The sequence below is a fragment of the Staurois parvus genome, unplaced genomic scaffold, assembly GCF_062004578.1.
Source record: "Staurois parvus isolate SC_StPar_1 unplaced genomic scaffold, SC_StPar_1.0 ptg000081l, whole genome shotgun sequence".
NCBI lineage: Eukaryota > Metazoa > Chordata > Amphibia > Anura > Ranidae > Staurois > Staurois parvus.
In genome coordinates, this window is record NW_028317877.1 from 3,344,222 (window position 1) to 3,365,387 (window position 21,166).

The 21,166-nt window shown below is 41.0% G+C and overlaps 1 protein-coding gene across 6 annotated transcripts in view; it reads right to left on the reverse strand.

Annotated features, from left to right (window-relative positions):
* Positions 1-21,166, reverse strand: part of ERMARD (ER membrane associated RNA degradation) — a 114,613-nt gene that overhangs the window by 62,023 nt on the left and 31,424 nt on the right. For 5 of the 6 annotated variants that reach the window (XM_089669715.1, XM_089669711.1, XM_089669714.1 and 2 more), the window contains 5 exons: positions 19,481-19,578; positions 18,259-18,395; positions 15,428-15,542; positions 6,880-6,982; positions 3,549-3,578 (listed from right to left, as the gene is read on the reverse strand). In XM_089669715.1, coding sequence (XP_089525841.1) covers positions 3,549-3,578; positions 6,880-6,982; positions 15,428-15,542; positions 18,259-18,395; positions 19,481-19,578 — 483 coding nt within the window. The remainder of the gene's footprint in view (positions 1-3,548; positions 3,579-6,879; positions 6,983-15,427; positions 15,543-18,258; positions 18,396-19,480; positions 19,579-21,166) is intronic. The other variant, XM_089669712.1, reaches the window with a different exon arrangement.

The following is a 21,166-nucleotide window of genomic DNA, read 5'->3' on the forward strand; positions in this document are numbered from 1 at the left end:
CCAAGATGGCAGATGGGACTTGTAGTTCATTCGTTCACAGATCTCTGTGAATGAATGACGTGGCCATGTGGGCGGAGCCAGTGCTGTACTACAACATGTTACATCCTAAATATGGCTGTAGCATGTAACATGCTACAGGTGAACCTATCCTAACAGTGCTGTATAGCAGATGGAAATGTGAGTTCTTTTTATATTGATTTTTAATAAAGGTTTTATGCTATGCGAGCCTTTTCTTACTTATTTTTCTTGAGTTACTGCTGAAAGGAAAGCCTGCACATTGGAGAAGGAAAAAGGAGTAAAGAAAAAGTGGTGTCAGCTAAAACGTGAATTTTGACAAACTTAGAAGTGGTCAACACCATCTGGTGAGTGCTTATACCTTAGGGTGTGCACCATGCTGAGCAATTCATGAAATTGGTGGAAGACACAGATGAGTCATGGAAAAAACTATTTAAATACATTTTGCACTGAGCACATCATTTTCAAGAACATGGTCCTGGAAAATGAGGAATTGTTTTAGAGTTTACTTTTTTTTTTCTCTATGATATGCAAAATTTTTATTTGCCTTTATTTGGTTTTTGGAGACTATGATTGTTATCATTTCAGTTGCTGATGAATAATTTCTATTCTTTGATGGTTCAGACACTTTATATACATGGTTTTTATTACTGTATGTTTGAGAACACTAGGAGCCCTGGGCTGTACACTTACTGTATTTATTCATTATCATCTCTGATAATAAACACAGCAGCTTAGTTTAACATTTTTTTAGGTTAGATAGGAAAGCATGGAGGTAAATAAAGTTTTGTCATATATTACATTTTTGTTTTGCGTTTAATACCGCTTTAAGCTTCTGATGGGAGAGAGGAGTGCTCCTGCCACCAGGAGCAGTCTTGATAAAATTATCAGGAGCTGATTTAAAGAGGCACGGTCCCTTGAAGGCCATGCTTTTGACATGCTTTTCTGGACTTCAGCCAAACTTCTCTATGCATATACTGTATATTGACAGGAGACCAATGTGATAAACAAGTTGGCAAACTTCTAATAAGCCATCAAAGCTGAAACTTAATACTGCCATCTTGTTCCACACATTCAGTGAGCAGAGGATCAAGGAAATGGTGGCTAAATGCTTTTTAAAAGATTTTGACCAGTCAGACATAGTTCAACAAGGTAAAATCATATCCAGAATCAGGTGCAGGGCCGGACCCGCAAGTGAGAACAGAGTTCTGGAAAGGGCTTCCAACTGATTATCGTTTGGGTTTTTAAAGGCAGGTTCATCTTTCACCAGTATAATAGTCGCCTTGTTAAGATGGGACATGGCCAGATCCACAGAGAGAACCGACTACTTGAGAACAAAATCCTTGTTAAAGGAGTATAGAGCCTAGGGATGGCAAAAAAAAACAAAAACAAAAACAGACATTTCCAATTCATGTACAGAAATAAAATGGAAAAGCTGGAGCCAAGAAAAATACTGGAAACAGAATTGGTGGAAGCAACAGGATTCTGCAGCGGGTTGTACACACCACTTGAAAAAGAGACAAAACGGTCTCCTCTAATTTGGGAGTAATTGCAGTATATTGCTACTCCTCAGGGGCATGCTCATCAGTTGGCGACTTGAGCAAAAAACTATATGAACGATTGCTCAGAAACTGCTAATGCCATGGGCAAATCAGATAAGAAATCTGCTGGAGATGGAGTGGGCATGTGCTTGTTGCCACTATGATCAGCAAAAAACTGGATCACTTGATAAAAACCTAGAGTTGAAAAAGCAGAGGATCAGGCCACACCCGACAGAGTTAAAAAGGACTCCTAAGATATGATAAGTCTCTAACAGCAGGGGAAAACGTGATTCCAGGCTGCAGATGTCAGCGCCGTCAACAAGATTGCTGCAAGAAGTCTGGAGCCTTTAACCACTTGCCCTGCAGAGGATTTACCCCCCTTCCGGACCAGGCCATTTTTTTTTCGATACGGCCATGTGTTACTTTAACTGACAATTGCGCGGTCATGCAACGCTGAACCCAAATTAAATTTATGTCCTTTTTTCCCCACAAATAGAGCTTTCTTTTGGTGGTATTTGATCGCCTCTGCACTTTTTATTTTTTGCGCTATAAACAAAAAAAGACCGACAATTCTGAAAAAAAAAACCAAAACAATATTTTTGACCTTTTGCTATAAAACATATCAAGTAAAAAATAAAAAAAAAATCAAATTTCGTCATAAATTTTAGGCCAAAATGTACTCTGCTATGTCATTGCTAAAAAAAATCCCAGTATGTGTAAATTAAATGGTTTACATGAAAATTATAGCATCTACAAATGGGGGTATATATACTGGAATTTTTTTTTTTTTTTTATATTAGTAATGGTGGCGATCAGCGACTTGTAGCGGGACTGTGGCGGGCATTCTGACACTGGGTGGGAATTGGCTAACTGCCACTGACATCCCCAGAAAATATGAAATCATGTATATATACACACATGATTTTGAGCTGCCCTGTAGCAGAAGTTCGGCAATAGGGCGGTCGGGAAGCGGTTAATGGAAAATAATTAGGTAACACTCGGTACAGTTGGACAATCCCCTCCATGTCTAAAAAACAGATATGTTGTAACTGCATAGCAGTAAGGCAAAGTATAGGATTAAGGTAAGAGGTAAGGCCTCAAGTACTGAAACCTGGACAGCTGGTAGCGGATGAAGGTCAAATGGCTTGTGGTGGCCAAAAGGCACGTTAGAAGCAGGAGCAATTTGAAGCCTAAAATTCCATGTGGCTCTCTGCATCTCCCTGCTGCTGCTTCCTCAGCTTGACAGGCCTACTCACTGATTGAGGGCTGCATTTATTACAACCACCTGATCAGTGTTGCAATAAGAAAACCTTCCACAAAACTTTACACATGCCTGAGCACTTGGATGGATCTCACAAACTGAATCGCCTATTGCAGAAGAAGCCTTTAATTTGACTTCAAGCCCTGTACAAACTTATGTAGATAGCAATGAGTTAGTGGTTGTAAAAGCACTGTACACAAGAGCCTCGGCTCTCCCAGGTCTCTTTCTCCCTATTGGCTGAGACATGGTAGTGGGAGCCATTAGCTCCTTCTGCTGTCAATCACAGCCAGGAAGGCGGTAGTGGGGGGCAGGGCAGAACCATGCTTTTATGTCTTATGGACATAAAGGGCCAGCTCAGGAGCGAGTACACATGGGTGCCCCCAGAGCAAGCAGCTTGTTCTGGGGGGATGTTAAGTTAATTTGTGGTGTGCGGTCAAAGTTACTCAAAATTAAAAATGTGAATACAAACTGCAATATATGCCGAAAAGATGTCTAATGGTATATTTAATGTAAAATAAATGATTTATAAATTATACTAATCTACTAGATAAGAACTTCAAAATATCGAATCATATTTTGCTTTTTTTTTGGTCCAACCTGTTTTACATTACCATAAGCGCCTCCTATTCATCCATAACCAGTACAGAAATGTAAAAACTCACCATTTATTACTGTACCTATTAGTCAGTTATAGGAAACACATAATTGCATAGATAAAGGAGAATACCTACCTCATCAAAGGTTGTGTAAAGAGTGTTGGACTTGGGGGAAAAAAAAAAGTAGTGTGAAAAATGGCTTTCACCATATTTATGGAAGATAAGAAAACACAAAAATACATATCAGAGAACATGAAGACCAGATAACACCATCAAACCTTTAGGGACAATTCACAGCACGGCAATGGGGTTGATTTACTAAAGGCAAATACGCTGTGCACTGAAAGTGCAGTTGCTCCACAACTGTGGGGAAGCTCTGAAATGAGAGGAAGCTCTGATGATTTCTATCATCCAATCATGTGCAAGTAAAAATGCTGGTTTTTATTTTATTTTTTGTGTTTGGGTATTCTTTGCAAAGTGAAGCTTTACCTCATTTACTAAGCTCTGGAGCAAGTGCACAGTATATTTGCCTTTAGTAAATCAACCCCAATGTGTTCTGGTGTGTTCAATATACACACATTAATAGGCGTTATGTTGCATGTTCATTTCCATTGTGTAAGAGCAACCTATTATTCTGAATAGGCAGCACCAAAAGTGACCTGTTGCATTATTTGTATCACAGCACATCACAACACGGTAGTGCTTTACCATGTTCTGCAACGCAGGTGGGTTGGGATGCTGTTAAAAATTTAAGTAACCGCAGCAAACCAACATACAGTACATAACATCCAATACTGTGTGCTACCACAGCACAATGGTGTGAATAGGCCCTTATTTGACAGCTCTTTACCCAATGCTATGCGTGGTGTTAAATTAGAACTGTGGGCAAACAGCTAAATACACAGTTAAAATATACATATTTTACAGTTTTTCTGCAAGGGATTTCTAATTCGGTACAGTAAATCATGTGACTTTCATACCGCTGAAATTATTTATCTTTTTCTAATTTTTTTACATCACAGAAACCTGACCTTTTAACAGGAGTGTGTAGACTTTTTATATCCACTGTACAAGTGTCAATGACCCAACTCAGAACCATTTGCTCTATCAAATCAAAGTGAGGGCTGGGGCTTCTGAAATGGGATGGAAAAGGCCAAATCATTTCTCTTAAGGATAATTAAGGGCAGATTCTGGTCAGGTTCCAACTGGAAGAAGGCCAGAATACAAGATATAGAATTATCTCTGTGGCTTGAAGAGAGGTAGTTTCTTTGCACCTGGTTTTCACCATTGCTATCATTGAGGGAATTATCTGTGGGGTACAAACAGAGTAGGGCGGTACACGTATCTAGACAAGGATACACAACAGTACTAATCCTCATGGTGAAAGGGCAGAAGGAAAGGACTGAGCACACCCAAAAAAGGCTTTGGGTGGAAGTGGTGGTTAAAAGTGCAACCTGTGTTGCGATGTAACACCTAGTTTTCCACCTAAGACTAAGCTCTAAATAGTAGAATCTTTGCCACCAAGTTTGAATGCTTTAACACTTCAAAAGTGAATAAAATCCAACACATTGTGCACCTTACTGCATAAGGGGAGTACTATTCAGGAAACACTTAAATAAGTGTACTGTGTAATGTCAATGAGAATTTTCATATCTGCGATTATGGCTACGGTATCTGTCTGATAACCAGGATGAACCTGTCTTGACTGTCCATGTCACTAGTCCCTAAATGAGTCCAGCTTTCGCCAGTCATGGTGGGCAAATCCTGGAGGGGTTTTTAGGGTCTGGAAACCATAGGAATGGACCACAACCCTAAACCTGTACAGCATCTAACTACAAACATTTGCATTCAGTGCCAGGTGGACGCCCAAGCAGGTTCCAGTGCCTGAAGCAACATTACAAACAGTCCCCAGGGTGTGGTCTGGGTACAGTACCCAAGGTATTACTGAGGTTATGCTGATGTAGATGACCTGATTCTAATGTTATAGTAGAAGGCAGTGAATAGGAAACTTCTCTGCAAGGGACACCTAAGGACACTAGCAAAAAAACTGAGGTCTCACAGAGTGGGGTAGGGTTATAGGAAAATGCCCAGGGGGTGTGTTCAATCATATGAGGGTAGCAGCCTATAACCCAGAGTGTATGTGTGCTTACCCCAGGAAGAGAGTGTCTCTCTCTCTATATATATATATATATACACACACACATTTGTTGGTGTCACGTACCTGATGGGAGACTGAAATGACGAGGTCGGCCTCACTTGTGTCACTAGTCTTGACCCCACTGGAGTAGGAACAGAGGGAGTCTAGGACCCAGGGGAACAAGAGTGCCAGTAGTTGTTGTTTGCAGCTCTTGCTGATGATCCTCTGATCTTGGCACAGTAGTAGTAGGCAGAGCAGGTTTTGCAGATTGCCAGGCGTGCACCAGAGCAAGGCAGGTAATGAGGACAAGAGAAAGGAGCAATGTCATGGAATAGCCAGGGTCATCAACAGTCGGGCAGCACGGTACAGAATCAGAAGGAAAAGTCAAGGTCAGGAGCAGAGCCGAAGTCAAATAACCAGGAGAGCAATCAGAGTCAGGTGAGGAACAAGCCAGGTCAGTAACAAAGGAATCATACAGGAACAAGCGGGGGAGCTGAAGACCAGTCAGCACTGAACATGAGCAGAGACACTCTCTAAATAGGCCATCTGGTGCCAATCTTCACCGTGCGTGTGCGCGATCGTGCATTTCCGGTCACGATTCGTCTTGCCGGAAATCCCTTACATTTGGCTCTGAGGAAAAGGCAAGTCCTCAAAACGTATTAGCCTGTTGGACAGACACGTAGTGCGAATTGGACAGAGCTGTTCTTTCATGATGTGCCTTTGACTATGTTGTCAATTTGTGAGTACAATACCTACTTTTATCATTTATTAAATGCATTTTTAAAGGTAATGCACTAGGCCGGTGCTCCCCCTGTTTGTTTTTCTCTACTCAATATAAAACAGTAAAATATATGTATTTCAGCTGTGTATTTATCTATTTGTCTGGAGTTATGATCTAAGACACAAAAATGAAAGTTTCACAAAAAAGATTTTGTGAAGAAAAGGACCGTGTTAAATCTTGCTTGACAGCTTAGGTAAAAATGATATCAATATATTTTCACCACTTGCTCATTAGGAATCGCACTGTGCCAATCAATAACATTGTTTTGATCAGTTATTTTTGGTGTTCAAGGCACATAGAAACAATTATAAGCAAAATATGTTGCATTTGTTGCCCACAATTATAGGCACATGAGTTGTGTTTCCAAATTTCAAGCATTTCAAGCTTTCTTCATATTTACAACAAAGTAGACTAAATTTTGCCAGCTGACAGACATTTATTCATGTGATGTATGTCTATTCAACTGTGCTACAACTGACATGTTTGTTAAAAACAAAGAATTATAATGCGAATTGTAAGTAACATTATTGAAAATGGAATTTACTAACTTCAGCAGTGAGTAGCCGATCTGGACAGTTGTTAACAGTGGTAAAGATGAGTCTTAGACCAGTTTCAAGCTGTGGAAGTATTAGTATAGCACAGTCTGCATACCTAAATACAGATAAATGGAAAAAAGTGTGAAGGCAATAATCCAGAGCAGAGCTTCAAGAAAGTTCTGACCCTCATCTAAACATACTTTTCCTGACAGTTCCATGTCAGCCACCTTCAGAGGCATGCCCCGCCATCCCCATGCTATCAGGACCTAACTTATAAATTTGCCCCTTACTGCCCAGAATGGCGATCCTTTCCTCTGTTCTGTCAGGACCTGGTGCAGTTTCCTACCTTGCTGGATTAAAGATCCGGTTGTCAGTGTGGGTCCTCCTGGACATTGCCCCTTTGGTGCCTGCTAAATGCTTCGGCTGTGTGGGGTCCACGCTGCTGGTTTTCTAGGCTGTGGTAAGTGGACTAAAGGTCTGCAGTTTCGGGGGTGGCATTGTCTCTCTTCTCCAGCAAGTCCTGGGCTTCAAGGATTATTTGGTGTCTCTGCAATGAAGCTCCAGTCCCAGCTAAATGGTGGTGCACTCCCTGGTGGTTTGCCGACGGCTTCCTGGTTGCTCTGAGCATGTGTGGACTGGCGAGCAATTGCAAACCTCAGAGGTGACTTACCACCAAATTTAAACTTTCAGGGTGCTCAGATCAGCACTGCCTTGCCAGAAGCATTCCTGTGTACCTTCTGGAGGTTGCCAAATCTGCAGTGAAAGTGAATGAGGTAAGGTTGGGTGCCTGCTGCAAGTCTGTGGTCTGTGTGAACTGAAGTGATCTGTTCCTTCTGTGCTCCTTTCCCAGTGGCTAACACTGATGTAACCCTCTCCCTGCCAGGTTATCAGATTCAAGACACCGTTCTTTCCTTTACTCAGAGAGGCCATTCAAAAGCTGAACACTGCTACAGATCCATGAAGCCATGAGAGATTGAGGGATTGGCACGTTCGCTCAGGACCCAGACACTGTAGCCCCCCTCCAAGAGCATGAAGCTCCTCCCACCACCCACAACCTGGACCTCGGATCTGTTAGGCCTGTCCTAATGTGGCGCTAAGGAAAAACAGGTGGCAAAGCCTGCTTCAGAGAAATAAGGACACAGGAAAAGAGAAGATGGTTTCTCTTATGAAGCAAGCGTTCATGGATACGTTAAAATCATCTGCTGAGCAGCTACAGCCTCCACATCAGCAAGCCCCTTCCTCGTCCCATGTGACTACTCCTCAGTTAAACACTGGAGGTGAAGAAACTCAGGCAGTGGCCAGGTCTGTGTCAAAAGACTTGTCCAGAAAGGAGGACGATGCAAGTTTTGAGGAGTTAAGACTTTAATTTGATTTAGTCCGTCTTGAAAGAAGTCAGGGAGAGGGAGGATCCGATGGAGGAACCACTAAAAAAGCAGCGTCGCTACTTCAAGAATATGAAGAGAGAGGGGCTCAAGTTTCCTTTCATTGAGTTTCCTTTCATTGAGTTTCCTTTCATTGACGAAATTTAAGACACAACTGAAGATGAGTGGAAGCAAACATGGACCCAACTGTGTTCGACGCAGCCCTCATGCATTTGGCCAGGCACGTCACTTTGCCATTACATGATGTGGTCTCTATTAGGTGTGTCCTCAACAGGAGGGTGGATTTAGACCTTAAAAAAAAAAAAGGAGGGGCGTGCAAACCATCGGTGGCCCTAGCAGCGGTTTCCAAGGCCATAGAGGTCTGGATAGACAAGTCGGAGGCAGCTGTTTTTAGCAATCTTGGTAAAGCCGAGATCACTGCCTCATTTTATAACCTGAAGCGGACAACTGCATTTATGACGGAGGCCACTACTGATTTAAATAATATCTCTTGCGTGCGTGATGCTAAACTCACTCACAGCAAGGCACGCCTTATGGCTGGTGCAGGATCGCCTTTGAGGGTCAAACCTTATTTGGTTAGTTACATATAGTTAGTCTGTTTTAATCCTATACCCACAGTTGATCCAGAGGAAGGCAAAAAAAAACCCAGCAAAGCATGATCCAATTTTTTCCTGCTGGGAAAAAAAAAAGTCCTTTCTGATCCCCCGAGAGGCAATCAGATATTCCCTGGATCTACTTTACCTGTAAATGTTAGTATCCTGTTATATTCTGTGTATCTAAGAGAAAATCCAGGCCTTTTTTGAAGCAATCCACTGAGCTGGCTAGAACCAACCCTTGAGGGAGTCTATTCTACGTTTTCACAGCTCTCACTGTGAAGAAACCTTTCCGTGTTTTGGAGATTACATTTCTTTTCCTCCAGTCGTAAAGAGTGCCCCCTTGTCCTCTGTCATGACCTCAGGGTGAACAGCTCCACACCGAATTCAACATGTATAAATACATCAGTGGTTCATGTAGTGATCATATCCCCCCTTAATCTCTTCTCAAGAGAGAATAAATTCAGTTCCTCTAAATCTTTCCTCATAGCTGATCTCCTCCATGTCTCTTATCAGTTTAGTTGCCCTTCTCTGTACTTTCTCAAGTTCCCCAATGTTCTTTTTGTGAATTGGTGCCCAAAACTGAACTGCAAATTCCAGATGAGGTTTTACTAATGATTTTTACAGGGGTAATATGATGTCTCTCTCTCTGGAGTCTATACCTCTTTTAATACAAGAGAGAATTTTGCTCGCTTTAGAAACCGCAGCTTGGCATTGCATGCCATTATTAAGCTTGAAATCTACCAGAACTCCACCATTGTCCACCATTCTCCACCATTGATTCCCCCAGTTGTACCCCCCCTAGTATGTATGATGCATGCATATTCTTAGCCCCCAAGTGCATAACCTTACATTTATCAACATTAAACCACATTTGCCACATAGTTGCTCAATTAAACAGTGCATTGAGGTCGGCTTGTAAATTGAAGACATCCTATAAGGACGTTATTCCACTGCACAGCTTGGTGTTATCTGCAAAGACTGAAATGGGATTTTTAATCTCAGATCCTATATCGTTTTTAAATATATTAAAAAGTAAGGGTCCCAACTCTGAACCCTGGGGTACACCACTGATGACCCCAAACCATTCAGAGTATGAATCATTAACCACTACTCTTTGAATACGATCTTTTAGCCAGTTTTCTATCCAATTACAGATTTTTCCAAGCCAGTAGACTTTATATTACACATTAGCCGTGTGTGGGGAACTGTGTCAAATGCTTTTGCAAAATCCAAGTATACCACGTCCACCGCCACCCCTTTGTCCAAGGTCTTGCTCACCCCCTCATAAAAAGAAATCAGATTTGTTTAACAACTTCTGTCTTTCATGAATCCATGCTGTCTGTTGCTTAAAATATTTTTTTCCAGGAAGAACTCATCTATGTGGTCTTTTATTAAATATCTTCCCAAACTATAGAAGTTAAACTAACAGGTCTGAAATTACTTGGTAAAGATTTTGACCCATTTTTAAATATTGGCACCACATTGGCCTTACGCCAATCCAGTGCTACTATGCCAGTCATTAAAGAGTCCCTAAAAATTAGAAACAATAGCTTTGAAATGACAGAGCTCAATTCTTTAAGAACCCATGGGTGTATGCCATCCGGTCCAGGTGCTTTATTCACCTTTATACTGTATAAATATTTTTGGATCATATCAATGGTGAGCCAATGTGGATCATTTGGAGCTGTGTCAATACCATGCCCATTATGGACAAGAGCTCCCCCATGCTCCTTTGTATACACAGAGCTGAAGAAGGTATTAAATAAATTTGCCTTCTCTTTGATTATTTTGTAAAGGGCCTACATGCTCGGACCGAACCTTTTTACTATTAATATATTTGAATAATTTTTTGGGGTTGGTCCTGCTATATTTTGCAATCTGTCATTTTCAATTTTTGCAGCCTTTATTTTCTTTTTGCATATTCTGTTATATTCTTTGTAATGTTTAAAAGATGATAGTGTGCCTTCATTTTTATACTTAATAAAAGCTCTTTTCTTATTATCTATAGCCTTTTTAACTTTGGCCGTAAGTCACATAGGTTTGATTTTTAGCCTTTTAAACTTGATGCCCATGGGAATATATTTTGCAGTGTGCTCACATACAGTCTTTCTGAAGAACTCCCATTTTTGTGTTGTGTTCATCAATGCCAATATTCCCTCCCAGTCTAAGTCTTGGAGAGCAGCTCTCAGCCTTGAAAAATTAGCTCTCTTGAAATTGAGCGTTTTTATTTTTTCCGTATGTTAGCTTGCTGTTTACAGCTAACAAGAAATAAAATTTGGTGACAAGTTTAATACAGCAATTGCCAAAGCAGCAGGGGAAAAATCTGGCTTCATCCCCCAAAACAGAAGATTACTACGCCAAAAGATATCCACCCTTTGCTAGACCCTCTAGAGGGAAGGAAGCAAGGTCCTATAGGCCAGAGAGAGAATCCTGCAGACCGAGGAATGCCTCCTCCAGACCAGAATAGGAGGGGGCAGCCTCTTCTGCAGATCAGGAATCCCAGAAATTGATTTGTTGGTGTCCCTGTTCATATCCACCCAGTGTGGTTTCTGGTGAGTATGGGTGGAAAACATTCACTGGGTGCTATCCACCATAAAGACTGAAAGTTCTGGGAATTCCTCTAAAAACTATGTTCAAACTTCCCATTTACACTTCCTTGACAGGCTTCTACATCAGAAAGCGGTAGAAGCAGTACCTCCAAGAAGAGCGCTTCTTAGGAGTCTATTCTTCACTATTCTTAGTGCAGAAGAAGTAGGGGGGCTGGAGGCCTGATGTGGATGAACAGCCATGTGGTGAAGGAACACTTAAGATGGAATAGTTACAGATTATCCTGCAGGTGGTTCAACCTGTACACTGGCTCCTCTTGACAGATTTAAAAGATGCGTACATCCACATTCCATTTTTCAAGAAGTTCTTGAGGTTTGCAGTGGGCCCTCTTAACTACCAGTTTGTATGCCTTCCCTTTGGGTTGACCACCTCGCCCACGGTTTTCACCAAGGTGCTGCTGGTGGTAGTAGCACAGCTCCAGAAACACGGGATACGCATTCATCATTATCTAGACGATATCCTGTTGTTGGATCAAAACAGGGCTCAGTTACTGTCTCACCGCAATAAAGTAATCTCAACCCTTCAGCAATTCAGGTGGCTCAAACTTGGAAAAAAGCCAGTTGGATCCATCTCAGCTGCTAATTTACCTAGGCGCAGAGTTGAATACACAGAAAAACACAGTGTCTCTTCCATTGGGGAAGATTCCTTTCATCCTGAAGTGTGAGAATTCTGCAAGATCGGATCTCCCGAGTATGGACAGTGTTACAGCCATAACCTATGTCAGAAAACAGGGGGGCATGCAGCGTCTGTCCCTTCTGAAAGAGGTAAAATCTATAATGGACTGGGCTTAAGAGAATCTTTTCCTCCTCTCTGTTGTATTTGCCTGGATATGTCAATCTCCAGGCAGACTATCTGTCCAGGGTCTCAATGGACAACACTGAGTGGTCTCTTTTGATGCAAGTGTTTCAGGAACTTGTGACATGATCCTTTCTTCCTGAAATGGACCTCTTCACGTCTCTAGACCACACAAAACTCCCCAAATTCTGTGGAAGATGTAATCACCCATGGGCGGTCACTCTGACATCAAAATGGACCTTTCGGACAGCTTACGTCTTTCCCCCAGTGCTTCTCATTCTATCTTTTCTGAACAGGTTGATACAGAAGATGTCACAGTGCTGGCGGTGATTCCGGACTGGCCCAAGTGCCCTTTCTACTTGCTACTTCTAAGCTTAAGTTTGAGAACTCCCCATCCGTTACCGATGAGGCCAGTTCTCCTACCCCAGGGTCCAGTTCTATACCCAGCACCAGAGAAGCTCAGACTGACAGCCTGGATATTGAGAGGCAGAGGTTAAGTTTGGGATGCTCCACAGAGGTTGTAGAAACCTTTATGAAAGCACACAAATTCAGAACAAATAACATTTATAGCAGAGTCTGGCAGAGGTTCCAATATGCAGAGTCAGAAGGATTCAAGCCAGAAAAACGCAGGACTTGTCACGTCTATGGGTTTCTACAGAAAGCCCTAGAAATGGGCATGGGTGCAAGTATGCTCAATGGCCAAATCAGCCTTCATGGGTACTCAGTAGGCCTCTAACAGACTAATAGTAATGTTCTTTAACCACCTCCTGTCCGGCCGTTGTATATAAACGGCTGGACGGTGGCAGTGAAGGGTCGGGTGGCCATTTATAAACGGTCTCCCCGCCCCCTGCTTCTGCGCACTCCCTGGGAACGTGCAGCACCGCGATCCGGTGCCCGCTGTGTCCTCCAGACACATTGGAACACCGATCGTTGTACGGGATCTCTCTGTGAGGTCCCGATCATGTGATCACGGATTGACCAATCAGTGATCACAGGCAGAGTAGTAAGCAAGATGTCACTTCTGACATCATTGTGTGAAATCTGTGAATGATCACAGAGGTCACATGGTACAAGGCTATTCACAACAGCCTTGTACCATGTGACAAGCTGTGACCAATCACAGCTCACACAGTAGTTCTCAATGGCTGCAAGAATGCAGGCAGAGAGGAGAAATGATTGCTTTTACAGCCTTTATGGATGTAAAAGAAATCAGTGTAAAAAAGAAAAAAAAAAAATCTTCATCACCCCCCACAAGTAGTACAGTGTCACCATGGCACTGTACTGCTAGGGTGACAGTATGTATAAAAAAAACAAAAAAAAAAAACATAATAATATAAAAAAAAAAATAAAAATGTAAAAAAAAAGTTTAAAAATTATAATTTTTGGTTATAAACTAATTTGGGTTATTTTTTTTTACTAAAAAGATAACGGAATAAATTTTGGCCAAGATTTATGATGAAATATTATTTATTTGCAAAATTGTATAAGAAAAACACTTTTTTTCCCAAAAATTTTGGACTTTTCCATTTACATAGCAAAAAAAAATAAAAATCCCAGTGGTGAATAAATACCACCAAAATAAAGCTTTATCGGTCTCAAAAAAATGCTAAATAATTCATATGGGTACAGTCTTGCATGACCGCGCAATTGTCATTCAAAGTGTGATAGCACTGAAAGCTGAAAATTGGCCTGGACAGGAAGGGGGTAAACGTGTCCGAACTTGAAGTGGTTAAGGCTGTAGTAAAGCTAAGGCCTCTTAGAGCACCCACATTTCTCAAGTGGGACCTGCCAGTAGTCCAAATTTCCTGGCCTCGTTTAGGTTCGGCCAAGGAGTGTCATTGTGGGACTTAACACTGAAGATATCCTTCCTGATCACAATGCTTTGACTAGAAGAATTTTGGAGCTGGCAGCCTTAAGGTTTAAAGAACCCTATATTTCTTTCCAGGCAGAGTAGTTTTAAGGCCAAAAAAGAAGTCAGCCCACTAGATGTGGACAGAACTCTAAGGTCCTACATTGAAGCTACCTCTGATGTCAGGTCTTCAACGTGCCTGTTCTAAGAGTTATCGCCTTCTGGTTTGTGGAGATTATCACTCTGACATATAAAGAGAAGGGGTTGGCACTTCTGGAAGGAACAGCAGCTCACTCCACAAGTAGCGTTTCAACTTCTTGGGAGGCTTCCTGCAGAGTTTCTCCAGAGACAATATGCAAGGCAGCAACCTGGACTTCTGTGCACACTTTTGTCTCTCATTACCATATTGATCCTTCTGTATTGAGTACTGTTGACTTTGGGAAAGCTGTAATCTCTTTGGCCAGTGGCCACAATTAAAATGATATTGACATTATCCCACCCTGTTATCTAGTTAATTCCCGGAGTTGGCTGATATGAACCTGTCAGGAAAATGGAAAATTGAATACCAAATACTTAATGCAATTTTCCTTTCCTGACAAGCTCCATGTCAGCATAGACTCCCACCCCAGGACAAAGTTCTAGTTCTAGTTATGCAACGCTGGCCTGGGCAGTGGGGGTCAAATTTATGAGTTAAGTCCTGATAACATGGGGGTAGGCGGGGCATACCCCAGGAGGTGGTGGACATGGAACTTGTCAGGAAAGGAAAATTGCGTTAAGTATTTGGTATTCAATTTTCTGTTTTGCTTGGCTGTCTCTAGTTTCAACCTTTTCCCCACACAGTTGTGCTGTAATTTAATGTCCTTCTGAGAAGGTCCCTGTATAATGAGGCCTTTCAATGCAGCTCCATACTCCAGCAATCGCTCTGATCTTTAGTCATGGGCTGCAAAGTTCCACTGGGGAATCTTAAAAATTAAAGAGGCTTGCTGATCACAAGATCGCCATGAGTAACCAATTATAGTTGATCACAGGAAACATTTACACACAACAATGAACTTTCCCTGCTAACTGTTGTTTTTTCCTTAATCTCATAGCCATTCTAGCATAATCTGCAGAATAAGAAGCTGTAGGATATGAAATAGCATTTGTGGTCATCATACTACTTTAATGCACTACATGATCTGCATGTAAGGTAACTGTAGCACTAGTAATAAAACAGTCAAGTACTGTGTGTGACTTCTGTGCCAACCTTTTCTTTATTCTTCAATTCATTTATAAACATGGGAATAATCGTATGCTAATGCTGAGCGAATACAATTTTGAGTTCTTTTTACCTGGCTTGTTTGAAGGCTGCAATTGCCTCCTTCCAGTAGGGTATCATATTAGACAACACAAATTTAGATTCTTCCACCAACTTTTCAGACAAAGACAGTACCTCCTCATCAAGATCTACATTAAGCAAAGAGTAATATATTATTTTCACTGCCAGCTTCATGCAACAGATAACTCTCAACAAAGGGGAACACAAGCTGTAGCTGGAATTCTTATGATCTGTACTCATGAACAATGCCTTTCTGATGCATGATGTATCTGGGAAAACTGATAATACCCAGAAAATTTGGCTACAAGCTGCATGGCACAGAAAAGCCTGTAAAGACCTTGGCACAATGTAATGAATATTAATTTTTAAATAATTATTTTACAGTCATGTTTTAAAATATTATATCTTGGTGAAATTTTCTCACCTGGCATATCAGTAACTTTTAGTCAGCCTAGGGCCAACAAAGTGTTGTAATCACACAAATGGAGTAGGGATATCTCCAGAGACCCTATAACATGCTAGACTAGCAGTGTTGCAATTAAACATCCCATTAAGGGATGTGTTAATTCAAATAATGTACCCCTGCCTGCCTATGCCTAATACCCTTGATCAAAAGTATCTATCGCTCCCAACCCCACATTCATACTTACATTAATCTAAGACCTGCAGCCTTCCGAAAGATTTACATCCTTCAGAAAAATCTTCTTGCCAATGGTTGTGCCTACACAGTAACGTCTCAAACTTTTCTGCAAGCCTTTTCTTAGTGCCTCCGTCCACAGATGGTCCTAAAACATTCTATGGGGATCCATCGTGTAGGCACGAGCATATATGTTGGCTGCAGGTTGTAAGCACTGGACAAGGCTGTGGCCATCAGTGTCAGGTAGGCCCATAGTTTCCAATATGTATTTTACCTCTGAAAATTTAGGCATTGCTTTTACATGCTGTATATTCATATCAGTCCATGTCTTAAATGAGCTTACAATCTTAGGCCTCATTTACACAGGGCTGACTCCGCTTGTGATCTGCCTGCTCGTCAACACTGATCTCCCGCTAAGCAGGTGGATGACGGGTCCATGTCCGCTTTGCTTATGGAGAGTGGACATGGACACAGCCCACTCTCCTCTATGGGCAGAAGGATGTAAACAGACCAGCTGTCTGATTACACCGGACTACCCTCTGATCCGCCAGATAAGGAGGAACAATTCCCCCTTCCGTTTGCTTTTCCAAGATCGGATCATATTGGAGGTAGGCGGGTGTAAACGGACACAAGTCCGTTTACACCAGCCACTCCAAGATGTAGGATGGAGGGTCCGATTGGGTCCGCCTGAAAAATGGACAGGTGTACCCAATCAGAATGTTCGTGTGAAAAAGGGCCTAAGGTTCCCCTGTCTCACATGTACACACAGACACACACAAGGGCCATTTGGGTAGGAGCTAATTAACCTACCAGCATGCCTGTGGAGAATGGAGATGCAACTGGATTATCTGGAGGAAACCCACACATGCACAGGGAGAACATGCAAAATCCATGTAGGTAGTGTACCATCTGGGATTTGAGCCGAGAACCCCAGCACTACAAGCCAAAAGTGTTAGCTTTTTCAGCTTAAAATCCACAGGGAGTGTTATAACCCTAGGACCAAAAGTCTGGAAACCAGTAGGATCAAGCGGAAACAAACAGTGTGGGTAGGGTACAATAAACAAGTTACAATAGCTAACTCTCAATTATATACCAAGAGGTGTCAACATGTAGACAGTAAAGCCTTACGCCTCTATACAGCCAGCCAAAATTTTGTCAAATTTAGCAGGACAGTTTAGGCTGATGTAAGTAAGCTTATATAGGGGAAGATCCCCATTGACAGCTGCCTTTCAGCCACAAACCGTGGGCGGAGTAGGCAGTTTCCATTTCAACACGATTTCCCTTCTAGCATAGTAGGCCAAAAAGAAAACTAAGTTTGACATGTTTAGATGCCTCCATAAAACCAGTGAGTCCTAGCAGCAGTACTAAGAGGGACATAGGGACTGTATTACTGGTATCCATCACCCCTGTCCAGAAGGTACATAATTTGGAAAAAAAAATCAAAATGTGCCCTCTGCCATATCACAACAGGCAAGCCGTCAGTCTGCCAGGATGCATTGCAGCTAGTAGCCAAGGGGTATAGTACAATCTATTGATAACTTTCAATTGAATAAATCGATCTCTGGCAGAGATCATGGTAGGAACATATTACAGAAGGCAGTCCTCTCAGAGGGATTGACTGTCCGCATGACATTTATTATAAAGGGAATCTATTTTGGGAGTGGTCAAGGGAGACAGTAACGAGTAGAGGACAGAGGTTTAGGTAGGTCTTCCTCTATTACATACGTTCCATAGGGTAAGTCTTAAATGTTGAGAAAGTTGGGAATTGAGCAGAAATTGCGTGCCGCAGTTGTAGAAGATGGAAGAACATCAGATTAGGCAGGTTGTAAATACTTTTAAGCTCACTAAAGGGTAAGAGAGTTCCCTGTGGCATTAGACTTCGTAGTGTCTTTATGCCAAATGTAGCCCATATGACAGGATCTGGCACAGTGAGCAAGTGAGGGAGTGCAGGGCTGCCCCACAACGGACTATAGGGAGACTAAGTGGTATTCGTACTATAGTGGACAAGCTGCGTATATATTTACTAGTTTTTCAGCTTATTCAGTTTTTTTGGGCTGTTTAACACAACGCAAGTCAATGCACAACAGAGTGTGTGCTGCAGTGCACAGCATTGTGGTGTGACTGGGCTTTTAGCAGTTACTGTTTCTAATTTTAAAATATCTATTCCGTTATTGCATCAATGCTGCAAAGTTGCTCTGAAAGCATACCTGGAAAAACTTGTAATTCCTCTGTACTTTGAAACATGAAGTAAGGGCGGTGGACAAGTAATGTTCCAGAGTTACAGTGACGAGCCTGCAGGATCTGTCCCAGGGCTCCTGTAAACAGCAGGAGCACAGAACAATACCTGAAGAAAGAAGTGTTTTTGAATTTAAAATAAATCATTTCAGGATATAACAGAAGACAGATTAATAGCGCACAAGATCAGAAATTAAATTACTGTTTCACATAAAAATTAGCAGATACTTAAAGCTAAACCCAGGTGGAATGCATATGCTCTTTGTGTACTAGTTACCAATCAAAACACTTACAATACAGGCCTTTCACTTAATCTTATGCAAATTGATTAAAATTAGTTTCCACACTCCAGTCTTAATCACCTTGATCTAATAAAATTATCCCCTCCCCAATAATGCACAGAAAACAAACAAATAAGCAGGCAAAGTTTTCCAAAACTGAAAGAAAAAAAAAGTTTTGCGCTAATACTACACATGTGCAGTACGAAAAAATGTGTTTCGTTTTGGATCGATTTGTTACTAATTTTGTTTTGTTGCATTTGTGACGAAATTAGTTTTCCTTAGTTTCATTTCGTTTTCGACCACATTAAAAATTTTCCAATGGATTTGAAATATTGAAAACAAATTTGAAATTGAAAATATCGAATTGATCCAAATTCACTGTGAAGAATAGCTGGTTCTATTCTGTTCAAAATTTGAAAAACGGCTATATTCTACTTTATCCTATTCAATTCTTTTTTTTTCTGTTTTTATTTTCTATTCTATTTTACTCTGCTCTTTTCTATTTTATTCTGTCTTATTCTATTCAAATTTCAGAAGAAGGCTACATTCTATTCTCTTATTTTCTATTCTTTTCGAAATAAGAATTTTGGAAGAAGGCTATATTCTAATACACACAGTCTTTGAAGGAAATCGGCAATAGTCAGCAATATGTTTACATTTCGAATTCGATTTCATTTTCAAAATTTGATACAAATATATTATTACGGACAAAATTTATTTTCGTTATTTCGAATTCATTCACATTCATTACCACTGTAATTCAGAAATTCGTGTACACCTGAATCTCTCTGAATAACAAAAATTTTGGCCAAATTTTGATTAGGAACAAAACGAACCACACATGTCTAATACATGCACTTTAATGTGGCAGTACATGTTATATTTATTAGACCAGTACTGTATTTCAATTTACTTAGGAGGAATTTCATGAGGCGAAGCAAATCCATGCCATAAGATGTTACGGAGGTTCAAACTTTCTGGAGAACCAATAAATATCCTCAGGACATCCATCTGGTTGTAAAAAAGAAAAAGCACAAATAAGTATGTATAATTTTATTACAGTTGTATGTTATGAAACTGCTGACTGTACAGCAATCTAAAAGGAAAGTTTAAACATGCTGTTGAACATGATCACACAAATGATGCTAGTATTTTCAATTTCCAAACTATTGCTAGTGAGCATGCCACTAAAAATCTGTACTTAGCAGTAAATTAATTACCTAACAGGGTACATTATGATGTGATCCACCAAAGTTAATTCTAAATATTCAGACATGGTATAGGATTTGCTAATTTATTATAAGGCAGGAAGCACACCTCACCAAATTATCAGTCATTTAACTTTTTTTTTTTCTGCTATGTCTCATTTACAAGAATTGCCTTCACTTCCTGACTAAACACAACAGGAACTAAGGGGAAATATCTCCAAAGTGATGTAATTCCCTCTTAGTTGTCAACAGGAAAATTTTCCTCAATTCCCTGTACTGGTGGCAGCTCCAAATGTTAGATGTCCCATCATTTTCAAACCTGTTGACAGTGAAAACCAAGAAAAACAGGGAGGAGTGTACAGACCCCAAAAACAATGGGAGGTTGTAACCTAGGAAAAGGACCAAGACACCTAGGTATAGTGCTAATTGTGTCCTTTATTTACATAAAGCAACAGGCATCACAAGCTGATGTTTAGGGCCTCACAGGATCCCTTTTTCACACAGGCATCACAAGCTGATGTTTAGGGCCTCACAGGATCCCTTTTTCACACAGGCATCACAAGCTGATGTTTAGTGCCTCACAGGATCCCTTTTTCACACAGCAAAGTGATGTCAAGAGTGCCCTGAAAGAGATCCTGTGAGGTTTCAAAAAGCTGACTTATGATGGCCGTTGCTTTATGTGAATGACCAAAAGTGTATTCCCCAACAGTTTGAACTGGGACTTTAAAGGCAACCCAAAACAGACAATAGATAATATATAAATAGATAATTTATTCCAAAGCTATGAAAAGACATTTAACATATATTTAGCAGACCAACTCTATACATTTATTGTGACAGTGTAGGTATTGACAATTTTCCCTTTTTTTGCTGCCACTATAGGACCGACGTCAAAGTAATGTCATTATACTGCATTTTCTATAGGCTTGTGTTTGAACTTTGGCATCCACATTAAATAGTCCGCTGTCTTTCCAGATGATCCCTGTGTGAGAGAACCGCCCCACTTGGGGATTGGTTATTCTCCTCCCCTCCTCCTTGTGAGTCCCTTTTCACCATCCAGCCCCTGGAGCACCAGGGTGCCACCGGTGAGCATATCAGAATAAGATTGCTTCATGCCTTTCTCTGCACAACTGTTATTCCAGAAGAAAACCAGATGGCATGTAGGTTGTAAATGTTTATATGTTCTTGATTGCACTTTTTTTGTTATGCTACTGTGAATTCTGATTCATATTTACTACATTTTGTAGAATGCCTTTCCAGCCATCTTTCTCTTCAGCATACCCCTGAGGAAAGACATGCTCTGAAAAGCGTCAGGTTTTCTGCTGAAGTTCATTCACCTTTCACTGCCTTCTGAGTTGTAGAAGGCATAACACTACATCTCAGCTCTTAGC